Source organism: Oncorhynchus keta, chromosome 31 (genome assembly GCF_023373465.1).
Source record: "Oncorhynchus keta strain PuntledgeMale-10-30-2019 chromosome 31, Oket_V2, whole genome shotgun sequence".
Taxonomy (NCBI): Eukaryota; Metazoa; Chordata; class Actinopteri; order Salmoniformes; family Salmonidae; genus Oncorhynchus; species Oncorhynchus keta.
In genome coordinates, this window is record NC_068451.1 from 14713667 (window position 1) to 14725236 (window position 11570).

General features: G+C 41.3%; 1 protein-coding gene across 3 annotated transcripts; it reads left to right on the plus strand.

The window, feature by feature from the left end:
* Positions 1-3588: 3588 nt before the first annotated feature.
* LOC118364527 (DNA-directed RNA polymerase III subunit RPC7-like) lies at positions 3589-10978 on the plus strand. Of its 3 annotated transcripts, none has more exons than XM_035746137.2 (8): positions 3589-3977; positions 7100-7261; positions 7560-7689; positions 8062-8130; positions 8589-8645; positions 9210-9298; positions 9536-9652; positions 10280-10978. In XM_035746137.2, exons 2-8 carry the CDS (start codon positions 7136-7138, stop codon positions 10364-10366), a joined length of 675 nt encoding a protein of 224 aa, XP_035602030.1. In that variant the 5' UTR covers positions 3589-3977; positions 7100-7135; the 3' UTR covers positions 10367-10978. The 3 variants fall into 3 exon arrangements, with proteins under 3 accessions (XP_035602030.1, XP_052345621.1, XP_052345620.1); XM_052489661.1 differs by lacking the exon at positions 3589-3977 and adding an exon at positions 3988-4157; XM_052489660.1 differs by lacking the exon at positions 3589-3977 and adding an exon at positions 4177-5992.
* The last annotated feature ends 592 nt before the right edge of the window (positions 10979-11570 follow it).

Sequence of the window (11570 nt, forward strand, 5' to 3'; positions counted from 1 at the left end):
GTTGCGCGCAGACGATGCGCTATGATGATCCCTGCGCTTGACAGACAGATAAAGAAACACGAGAGAGAGAGAGAGAGAGAGAGAGAGAGAGAGAGAGAGAGAGAGAGAGAGAGAGAGAGAGAGAGAGAGAGAGAGAGAGAGAGAGAGAGAGAGAGAGAGAGAGAGAGAGAGAGAGAGAGAGAGAGAGAGAGAGAGAGAGAGAGAGAGAGAGAGACCTGCTGTATATAGACATCATGTGCAGGAACCATATGACTGGTGTTCATTAAAACAGTAGCCTATACAATGTTATACACACAATTTGGTGTCTTGATAGGCATACAAGTTTCCACACAGCCTATTATAAGAAATATCAACAAAGGATAGGCTATATTTAAACCTGATTGAGCTGTAAGTATGGGCCCAATATTGTCTGTTCTGTGCTTATGACACTATTCCTGTCCTGTTACCTCAAGGGAAAATAAAGAATGTGTACAAGGCTCAATGGCTTGGTATAGATGTCACTATACCCGCAATAACATCTGCTAAATGTATGTATGTGACCAATAAAATGTGAGTTCATTTAGATTTATATAGACTGATTCTGTAGTCCTCTATGCCTTTTCGCACCTCTGTAGCAAGTGGTTTTGCACCTCTGCAGTAAGCACATCTATTATTTCCACTTGTGATCACAGCTAAAACTAATCTGCACCAGGACCCCATCTTGTTGCGGTATGAGTTCCTGGTTCTTAAATAAGGTCATAAGAATTCAGTCATTGCAAATTTGCAGAGGAAGGAAGTGGCCCACATATCCTTGGTGGTAGCCCATGATTAGTCACCTGCTGTATAGATTAGATATTGTTTCAATGCAAAGTCAGATGTATACAACAGGTAGGCCTACCTAATGGTGAATGTGAGAGCACACAATTGAATAAGTAGCCTAACTGTTCTGCTTCAACTGACAAGTCTTGTCTCACTTGGTGTTATAAATAGTATATTCAACTGAAACACACATTAAAAGCTCAAAATAAATGAGAAACTTGCATTACTAAAGATGGAGAGGAGGAAATACGTGTACTCCCCCAAATGCATAAAATACTTATTCAGCGACTGTTGCTATTATGGAACACAGTTGCTATGGCAACTGATTTGCTGGATTCCTACAGAAATGTTCCCACGGTGACACACTCACCGAGGCAAGCATGCTCACAAGTTCACAGACACACGCTGCATGCACGCAGGCACACAGATACAGACAGACAGAGACTGACACACACACACACACACACACACACACACACACACACACACACACACACACACACACACACACACACACACACACACACACACACACACACACACACACACACACACTATCAAAGTGATGGTGTCCCTATCCACCAATCCCCCAGATGGGAGGGGAATCATCACCAAGTGCTTTGAGATTGTAGTTGGCTTAGGGTGACTTGGCCAAAAGCTTATTTATCCTCCTTAAATAGATACAGTTGAAGTCGGAAGTTTACACACACTTAGGTTGGAGTCATATAAACTAGTTTTTCAACCACTCCACACATTTCTTGTTAACAAGCTATAGTTTTGGCAAGTTGGTTAGGACATCTACTTTGTGCATGACACAAGTAATTTTTCAAACAATTGTTTCCAGACAGATTATTTCACTTATAATTCATTGTATCACAATTCCAGTGGGTCAGAAGTTTACATGCACTAAGTTGACTGTGCCTCAGCTTGGAAAATTCCAGAAAATGACATCATGGCTTTAGAAGTTTCTGATAGGCTAATTGACATAATTTGAATAATTTGGAGGTGTACCTGTGGATATATTTCAAATGCCTACTTTCAGTGCCTCTTTGCTTGACATCGTGAGAAAATCAAAAGAAATCAGCCAAGAAATCAGCCGAGACAAGTCCTGTTCATCCTTGGGAGCAATTTCCAAATGCCTGAAGGTACCACGTTCATCTGTACAAACAATAGTTGGCAAGTATAAACACCATGGGACCACGCAGCCGTCATACCTCTCAGGAAGGAGACGCGTTCTGTCTCCTAGAGATGAATGTACTTTGGTGCGAAAAGTTCAAATCAATCCCAGAACAACAGTAAAGGACCTTGTGAAGATTCTGGAGGAAACAGGTACAAAGGTATCTATATCCACAGTAAAACAAGTCCTATATCGACATAACCTGAAAGGCCGCTCAGCAAAGAAGAAGCCACTGCTCCAAAACTGTCATAAAACAGCCACACTACGATTTGCAACTGCACATGGGGACAAAGATTGTCCTTTTTGGAGAAATGTCCTCTGGTCTGATGAAACAAAAATGGCCATAATGGCCATCAAGACCATTGTTATGTTTGGAGGAGAAAGGGGGAGGCTTGCAAGCTGAAAAACACCATCCCAATCGTGAAACATGGGGGTGGCAGCATTATGTTGTGGGGGTGCTTTGCTGCAGGAGGGAATGGTGCACTTCACAAAATAGATGGCATCATTAGGAAAGAAAATTGTGTGGTTTTATTGGAGCTACATCTCAAGACATCAGTCAGGAAGATAAAGCTTGGTCGCAAATGGGTCTTCCAATTGGACAATGACCCCAAAGCATACTTACAAAGTTGTGGCAAAATGGCTTAAGGACAACAAAGTCAAGGTATTGGAGTGGCCATCACAAAGCCCTGACCTCAATCCTATGGAACATGTGTGGGCAGAACTGAAAAAGAGTGTGCGAGCAAGGAGGCCTACAAACCTGACTCAGTTACACCAGCTTTGTCAGGAGGAATGGTACAAAATTCACCCAACTTATTGTGGGAAGGTTATGGAAGGCTACCCAAAGCGTTTGACCCAAGTTAAACAATTTAAAAGCAATGCTACCAAATACTAATTGAGTGTATGTAAACTTCTGACCCACTGGGAATGTGATGAAAGAAATAAAAGCTTAAATAAATCCTTCACTCTACTATTATTCTGACATTTCACATTCTTAAAATAAAGTGGTGATCCTAACTGACCTAAAACAGGGAATATTTACTAGGATTAAATGTCAGGAATAGTGAAAAACTGAGTTTAAATGTAGTTGGCTAAAGTGTATGTAAACTTCCGACTTCAACTGTAGAAACAAGAACAACGATTAATAATAAACATCACCAGGATGTGATAATATCCAGACCAAGACAAACCACCTTTACAATGTCAGCAAAATTAAGTATTTTGAGCTAATGCATGCCAACCCAGCTCCCACAGCAGGGAACAAATATATCTACTTTATGTTGTATCACACTCACTCCCCTCGGAGGTTCCTACTTGGTGGCTCAAACCTTAATTTTTTCTTTTCTTTTTTATTTCACCTTCATTTAACCATGTAGGCAAGTTGAGAACAAGTTCTCATTTACAATTGCACCTGACAATGGCCATTAGTCATTAATGGTCATTAGATAACATTTCAGCCATGACATTCAGATAATCGAAATGAATGTATGGTACAGACATATTGATCTCTCAGATGGCAAACAAAAGTGTGACCATCATTTTTGGGGAGACACTGCATCTGGAATGAGGTTCTGGAATGTATTCAACTCCAATACAGCAGGGGGCAGTGTAGCGCAGGGTAGTCGACCCCAAGTCGCTGGAGTTACGCAAACAACATAGTGTTTGGTAAACAATAACGTAGCCCGCGGATTTGTAAACTAGCTAACGTTAACTTCGATGTTTTAATATTTTTTATATTTAAATATTTGTAGCTCGCTATGGCGCAGAAGGTGGGAGGTCGTGAATAAGTTGATATGGTTAGTTAGTAAGGACGTTGTCTTGGTGACCGATATTGTGTCGTGATAAATCTGACAGCACAAGCTAACGTCGTTATCTAGCTAACTAGATAGTAACGTTAGGCGCTAGTCGTTTTCTAGCAAGTTCTTACTAGCTACAGCTGTCATGTAGCTACTGTGCAACCAAGTTATCTGAGCAAGCAAGTCAATATCACTGAAATCACTAGAAGGTAAGATGGAACAAGTTAGCAAGCCGCACAAAACTAGATAGGTAACTTGCTGGTAGCTGTTAAAGGGGCAGAATGCGATTCAAACAACAACAAAGCAGGGACCCCACCATTCAGAGATGCTTAGGCTATGGGGTCTCTGATGATCTTCTTGGCCTTCCTGCAACACCTGGCGTTGATTTGGTACGCAGCTGGAGGATGGTAGCCTGGTTACCAGAGAGCCCTATTTCTGCCCAAAATCTGTCCACTTAAGCATATCCTTAATTATTAAGCAGATGAGTTTTTGAATGGGGGCGAAATGATAGTGTTGAATTTAGTCCAGATAAATATAAATTGTTATTTTGTTTCGTGAGGCTTGTTTAATCTAATATACATTTTCTAATGCTTAGGTTGCTATGAGTGTACTGATAAAAGTGTGATACACTTCCCTGTTGAAATTAGAGCAGGTCTATGCATATTCATGAAGCTAGCATAGCATCTCAAGCTCCATTGAATACTAGTTAGTGGTTGATGTCAACACCCTTAATCGAATATATTTTTTTCATTATTCAAATAACAAAATGTATCCACCAATCCAAAGAGTTGACAGCCCACCATTCCACTCTGTGGACAACTAATCCTATTGTTAGGGTGGAGACAAGCATCTCATTATATCCTTATCTGGCTATATTCCATTCCTTTTACTCCGTGTCACATGCAAAAGAAAAGTTCCAGACTGGTACCCAGACCATCCATGAGACTAAAATTATAGTTTTAACCATGTTTTTTGTTTTTAGTCTATACAGTGTTTGTTTACTATTACATTGTTTACAAACAATGAAGTAAAAAAAGCTTATAATTTTGATTGAATTGTGATGGGGTATGATAGGTGAACTTCTTCCATATATTTGGGGAGTCTCCCACATGCCTTTTTGCAAACACCAAACATGTTTGCACATTTTTTTCATTAAGCATTGGATTTTTCCTGGCCACTCTTCTGTAAAGCCCAGCTCTGTGGAGTGTACAGCTTAAAGTGTTCCTATGGACAGATACTCCAATCTCTGCTGTGAAGCTTTGCAGTACCTTCATGGTTATCTTTGGTCTCTTTGTTGCCTCTCATTAATGCCCTCCTTGCCTGGTCCGTGAGTTTTGGTGGGCGGACTTCACTTGGCAGGTTTGTTGTGGTGCCATGTTTTTTCCATTTTTTAATAATGGATTTAATGGTGCTCTGTGGGATGTTCAAAGTTTCAGATATTTTTTATAACCCAACCAATCTGTACTTCTCCACAACTTTGTCCCTGACCTGTTTGGAGAGCTCCTTGGTCTTCATAGTGCCACTTGGTTGTGTCCATTGCTTAGGGGTGGAACGGTCGTTAAGACAGTAACAGCTTACAGATGATAGGCAATTAAGGTCACAGTTATGAAAACTTAAGGCACTAAAGAGGCCTTTCTACTGACTCTGAAAAACACCAAAATAAAGATGCCCAGGGTCCCTGCTCGTCTGCGTGAATGTGCCTTAGACATGCTGCAAGGAGGCATGAGGAGTCCATACGGTGAGACCCCGAAGACAGCGCTACAGGGAGACCACGTGTAACAACACCTGCACAGGATCGGTACATCCAAACATCACACCTGCGGACAGGTACAGGATTGCAACAACAACTGCCCGAGTTACACCAGGAATGCACAAGCCCTCAATCAGTGCTCAGACTTTTCAAAATAGACTGCGAGAGGCTGGACTGAGGGCTTGTAGGCCTGTTGTAAGGCAGGTACTCACCAGACATCACTGGCAACAACGTCGCCTATGGGCACAAACCCATCGTCGCTGGACCAGACAGGACTGTCAAAAAGGGCTCTTCACTGACGAGTCGCGGTTTTGTCTCAACAGGGGTGATGGCCGGATTCGAGTTTATCGTCAAAGGAATGAGCGTTACACCGAGGCCTGTACTCTGGAGCGGGATTGGTTTGGAGGTGGAGGGTCCGTCATGGTCTGGGCGGTGTGTCACAGCATCATCGGACTGAGCTTGTTGTCATTGCAGGTAATCTCAATGCTGTGCATTACAGGGAAGACATCCCCCTCCCTCATGTGGTACCCTTCCTGCAGGCTCATCCTGACATGACCCTCCAGCCTGACACCAGCCATACTGCTCGTTCTGTGCGTGATTTCCTGCAAGACAGGAATGTCAGTGTTGTGCCATGGCCAGCGAAGAGCCCGGATCTCAATCCCATTGAGCACTTCTGGGACCTGTTGGATCGTAGGGCCATTCCCCCCAGAATTGTCCGGGAACTTGCAGGTGCCATGGTGGTAGAGTGGGGTAACATCTCACAGCAAGAATTGGCAAATCTGGTGCAGTCCATTAGGAGGAGATGCACTGCACTACTTAATGAAGCTGGTGGCCACACCAGATACTGACTGTTACTTTTGATTTTGACTCCCCCTTTGTTCAGGGACACTTAATTCCATTTCTGTTAGTCACATGTCTGTGGAACTTGTTCAGTTTATGTCTCAGTTGTTGAATCTTATGTTCATACAAATATTTACATGTTAAGTTTGATGAAAATAAACGCAGTTGACAGTGAGAGGACGTTTCGACAGTTTACAACAAAATAGGAAAAATGCAAAGGAGGGTGAATACTTTTGCAAGGCACTGGCCAGGATAAAAAATAAGCTTATATACAGTTGAAGTCGGAAGTTTACATACCCCTTAGCCAAATACATTTTTTTTCACATTTCCTGACGTTTAATCCTAGTAAAACTTCCTTGTCTTAGGTCAGTCAGGATCACCACTTTATCTTAAGAATGTGAAATGTCAGAATAATAGTAGAGAGAATGATTTATTTATGTAATCTTCTGACCCACTGGAATTGTGATGCAATGAATTAAAAGTGAAATAATATGTCTGTAAACAATTGTTGGAAAAATGGCTTGTGTCATGCATGAAGTAGATGTCTTAACCGACTTGCCAAAACTATAGTTTGTTAACAAGAAATTGTGGAGTGTTTGAAAATGAGTTTTAATGATATACAACCTAAGTGTATGTAAACGTCCGACTTCAACTGTAGCTTTACACAGGTAGTTTGGGAAAATAGAAGTGCTATTACTCAGTACTCTTTTAGTGCCCATTGCATTCTTCCTCCCTTGACAGATTTGCCTGTGAACCCCCCCACTGTGTGCTTGCTCCATGGCTGGCCTGGGCCGCGGCAGAGGTCGCGGCAAGGGGTACATGAGCTTCAGTATGGAGGCAGTCGGGATTGGGAAAGGGGAGAACCTGCCGCCTTCAATTCTCCAGCCTACACCTCTGTTCCCTGTGAGTAAGGGGTGATGTGACTGACCCTGTAGCTGTCATTTTTCATTTTGGATGCACCTCATTGTTGTCAAATATTGGCTTTATTTAGAGGCTATTCTCAGTCTTTTCTCCTGATTTTTCTATTTGTCTAAGCAACATCCAGGGCTGACATTTTTTGTTTAAATGTATTGAGACAGTAAGATATGTGTTTGGTTGGGAGCAAATAAGAGCATGCTATTTTGGGAAAGCATGCATTGAGCCTTTTATTGTCGTTTTAAGGACTAGCCTAATATGTATTATGTTTTTTGTGCACATGTAGCCCATGGAACACAAGCCTGTCCCCTTGGTGATGGGAGAGGAAGCAGAGTACATGCTGGCACTGAAGCAGGAGTTCAGGGGAAACATGAAGACCCTACCATTTTATGTCCGCCAAGCCGTCTCCAAGAAAGGTACTTAAGCCTGGGAAGACACCATCTCTGTGTGTTAGCGATGAAAAGAGTCATTACAGACATCCAAACGTAGCAGAAATTAGACAGTCAATGTCTTGTCACTGTCAGCAGCTCCCAATGGTGTTATTTTATTAAAATGATACAAGATTTTAGGTGATACAAGGTTTGGCTGACATTACTTAAATCAGGGGTGGAAATATTTTTCAATTATTCAATCAAGCAATTATGCAATCAAGTAATTATGCTTCGATAAGAACATTTGGGAGCAGCAAATGAGGTAGACATGATAATACACAGAGGCTTTCTTTTCAAAGACATGTTTGTTCTTGTACCATGTTTAAGAAATGATTGAGCTTCTTGTCTGACTTCCAGATGTGGAGCGGTATTCTGATAAATATCAGAACAGTGATCCGTCAGACAACACCATTGAGTGGAATCCAGGTGAGTCAGCTGCATCATACCTCCTGTTCAAAAAATGTAACTGAAAGGAGATAGAGACTATGGAACATGTATTAGAAGGATTGCATTGTACGATCTGATTACCAGCATAACACTGTTAAACAGGGATTCATAGAATCAATGATCTAATCCTGAAGCAGTATCAAATCACTCGCTACGCCGCCCCAGAGATGTCAGCCACAATGGAGTGTGAATGGTCCTGATTGAAACTGTCAGGTGACCCAAAGTGTTTCAAATGGGAGAAATTGAGCTGTCGCTCACAATTAGGGTCTGCTGAATAGAGGCTGATTGGGAAAACAATTTGAGGTTTTAGTCCCTCAGCTTTACCGGATGTGAACCAACATTCCATCATTTGACAAGGTCATTGCTGTGTAAAAACATTATTGTAGAACCTGTGTCTGCTGATTGATTATGTTTGATTTTTGTTTTTTTAACGCCAGACTGGAAAAGGCTACCAAAAGAGCTACGAATCCGTGTCAAGAAGCCCTTAAAAGAGAGTAAGTGGATGATACAGTGTTGTTTTATACCTCACATTGACTGACTGGACATTTTTGTGAGTGATACAGATTCACTATGAAAGCCCACCCACCACCATGTGATCACAGAAGGCTATTGCAAAAAGAAAAATCCATTCATTTTGCAGTTCTGTTTAGTTTGCTTCCTGCAGGACTTGATGACATGTACGTTGCTGGCGAAAGACCTGTCTCTTTCAGAGCATATTACGACCACATGATTTTTTTCCTTCCTATTTCCTGGGCGGAGTGCTGAAGAGAGAGGTGTCTTCAGAAGAATATTGTGTCTGACTACTTGTGTCTCCCTAGAGACATGAATGCATCAATTTGCCCTTCTGCTTTGAACAGAAGGATAAGATAAAATCACTGATGGTTACTGACAATGACAATACTGCCTGACTTATACATAAATGATCTGCCATTTTCTATTATGAGATAAATATAGCTTTTGGTTGAATGGCCTTTTAAATGAAAGGAGAGGAGGGGGAATAGATAGAGGGAGTTGGTTTTCACTAATGATTGGCTTTTGCCCCTTTTCGTATGTTACAGACACCTCTCTTAGTGTGGATACTCCAGTGGACCCCAAACCCAGCAAAAAGACCCGGGTGGACAAAGAGGAGATCATCCATAAACTAGAGGTGGGGAATAGTAGGTACTCAGCCAGTACATCAGACATTAACTCCATAGTCTGTATTCTATTGACCTCTTCACCACATCTATAGGCATGTAACACAACTCAACCTCGGCACACTAGATGAGGGAAATGTTTCTTGCTGTTAAACCTCAAACTTAATGTAAGCCTGGTGGTGTAGTATTTTACTATCAATGTTGTTTTTCTTTTAGTTTCTTTTGTATTCATTTGTGTCATATTTCAGACATTGGAGAAAAAAGAGGAGGAAGTGACCTCAGATGAAGAGGAAGGGGAGAAGAAGAAGCAGGAGGAAGAGCAGCAAGATGGGGAGGAGGAGTATGATGAAGAAGAGTTTGAAGAGGTAAGCATCTGTAGCCAATGTTAAATGGCTAGCTAGTAAGCGGTGCTTAATTATTATTATTTTTTTAAAATTTTACTAGGCAAGTCAGTTAAGAACAAATTCTTATTTTCAATGACGGCCTAGGAAAAGTGGGTTAACTGCCTGTTCAGGGGCAGAACAACAGATTTGTACCTTGTCAGCTCGGGGATTCGAACTTGCAACCTTTCGATTACTAGTCCAACGCTCTAACCACTAGGCTACCCTGCCGGTGTGCGCTAGTAACATTCAATCGGTGACGTCACTCACTCTGAGACCTGAAGTAGTTGTTTCCATTGCTCCGCATTGACAGGTAACGATGCTTCCTGGGTGACAGTTGTCGTTTCGTTCAGGTTAGGGAAAGGAGAGGGATGGATGCCAAACTGTTACACATCCAAGCTCTTTCTTACTTTTTTCATCAGGGTTCATGCCCCACACAACCTCAGTGAGATAATATCACTTTGACTTGAATCCTTACTAGAGACAATTTCCCCCATACATATTCCATTGACACCAATGCATGATTTAACAGAAAGTGAGCAAACACAGTTCACAAGGTTGGAATGAGCTCATACGTATCATTTTTTCCCCACTCTGATTGTGTTCCCACAGGAGACAGACTATATCATGTCGTACTTTGACAATGGAGAGGAGTTCGGAGGGGACAGTGATGAGAACATGGATGAGGCCATTTACTGATACTTTGAAAAACAACAACAACAGAGCACTGTGCATGCCTAGGACCCAAGAGTCCTCGGAAAATATATGTGACACTCCAGAACTGAGAGAGACTCCAAAGCTGAAAGGATGTGCTGTTGTTCTTTGGTCCATCTTGTATACATGGCCTGAAATGATCTTAACTCGACACATGAATCTTCAAAATAACCCAGGATTCAGTCAGTTCCTGATTTAAAAAATAATCTCAAATTGAGAAGCAGGTTGCACAGTTCAAACCTGCAATAGTTTTAAATGGCTCTTTAAGTGTGGTGGTGTTATGGAGAGAGAAGTATGTCATTCTTCTTAAGCTGACATCTTTTCTCCTGACACCAATTATAGTATCATTTCTTAGAGGGTTTTTATCCAATTTTAGAAATGTTAAAGAACTTTGAAGATATAAAATGTCTAATACACCAATTTTAATGTTATGCTGTTGTTTTATGTAGTTTATATGTAGTTCTAAAAAGTTATGTTTTGTAAAACTTTTATATTCATGTAATATGTCATATCCAATGTTCTCTGTTAGGTTTGTTATGAAAGTGGATTTTACTCAACTTGAAATTCTGAAAGAATAAATGGCAGCTAATTTGTAAACCAGGCAGTTTTATTTTCTACGCTACACAAACTGTTTTCCTACTAGAAGCTGTACCAGTTCACCAGATGTTGCATGATAATACTTATTTCACACCAATAGGTGGCGTAGTGCTGAATGTTGAAGTTATCAGCAATACACCATGCTTGGTCAATACACATACACTGCTCAAAAAAATAAAAGGAACACTAAAATAACACATCCTAGATCTGAATGAATGAAATATTCTTATTAAATACTTTTTTCTTTACACAGTTGAATGTGCTGACAACAATATCACACAAATTATCAATGGAAATCAAATTTATCAACCCATGGAGGTCTGGATTTGGAGTCACACTCACAATTAAAGTGGAAAACCACACGACAGACTGATCCAACTTTGATGTAATGTCCTTAAAACAAGTCAAAATGAGGCTCAATAGTGTGTGTGGCCTCCACGTGCCTGTATGACCTCCCTAGAATGCCTGTGCATGCTCCTGATGAGGTGGCAGATGGTCTCCTGAGGGATCTCCTCCCAGACCTGGACTAAAGCATCCGCCAACTCCTGGACAGTCTGTGGTGCAACGTGGCGTTGGTGGATGGAGCGAGACA

Bases quoted from the DNA above. Each gene is read 5' to 3' on its own strand.
- LOC118364527 (XM_035746137.2), top strand. From the start codon at position 7,136: ATGGCTGGCCTGGGCCGCGGCAGAGGTCGCGGCAAGGGGTACATGAGC. The intron at 8,646-9,209 runs GTAAGTGGATGA...CGTATGTTACAG, and splicing joins CAAGAAGCCCTTAAAAGAGA to ACACCTCTCTTAGTGTGGAT. The intron at 9,299-9,535 runs GTGGGGAATAGT...GTCATATTTCAG, and splicing joins AGATCATCCATAAACTAGAG to ACATTGGAGAAAAAAGAGGA.